At 67.9% G+C, this 495-nt stretch overlaps 1 protein-coding gene across 1 annotated transcript in view; it reads left to right on the top strand.

Moving 5' to 3' along the window:
• The first annotated feature begins 256 nt into the window (after positions 1–256).
• The window catches only part of CFAP53 (cilia and flagella associated protein 53), a 39,993-nt gene continuing 39,754 nt past the window's right edge, over positions 257–495 (top strand). The window contains exon 1 of the mRNA XM_032768187.2: positions 257–390. Coding sequence (XP_032624078.1) covers positions 325–390 — 66 coding nt within the window. The 5' untranslated portion in view covers positions 257–324. The remainder of the gene's footprint in view (positions 391–495) is intronic.

Raw genomic sequence — 495 nt, 5'->3', positions numbered from 1 at the left:
CTTCCCTCAGCACAGACTGCGGGCACCTAGCAACCACGCCAGGCCTGGACTTCCACCTCGAATCACAACGTCGTGAGGCGCCATGCGCATGCTCACTGCGGCATTGGTGTTCCCCCACATACCTTGCCTTCGCACCGCCCATTCGTGCGCATGCGCTTCCTGCTCGCTGTTGCGTCATCCTCAGGGGCCGGCTCGCAGAGCGGTCTCTCCTGAGGTCACTTCCGCTGTTCTCCGCCGATTGTCATAGCAACGGGTCGCGCGTCCTGGAAGTGTCGGCGGAGTCCGGGTAGTCTCCCCGCGGTTCCAGCGGCCTCCGGGGAAGTGATGCTGAGCCAGAGGAGCCGGCGCCCGCGGGAGGTGACGGGCCCCACCCCGCACTCAGTGGCGCTGGTGAGACGCTTGGGCTGAGGCGCAGACGAAGGGCCGGGGGACGGGAGTGGGCACAGGCGCTGCGGTTCGGTGGGAGGTGGGTTGGGGGACGGGAGTGGGCGCAGG

The sequence above is a fragment of the Chelonoidis abingdonii genome, chromosome 6 (assembly GCF_003597395.2).
Source record: "Chelonoidis abingdonii isolate Lonesome George chromosome 6, CheloAbing_2.0, whole genome shotgun sequence".
In the NCBI taxonomy this organism is placed as follows: domain Eukaryota; kingdom Metazoa; phylum Chordata; order Testudines; family Testudinidae; genus Chelonoidis; species Chelonoidis abingdonii.
Note: the sequence above shows the minus strand (reverse complement) of the source record. Positions and strands in the feature narration are given on the sequence as shown.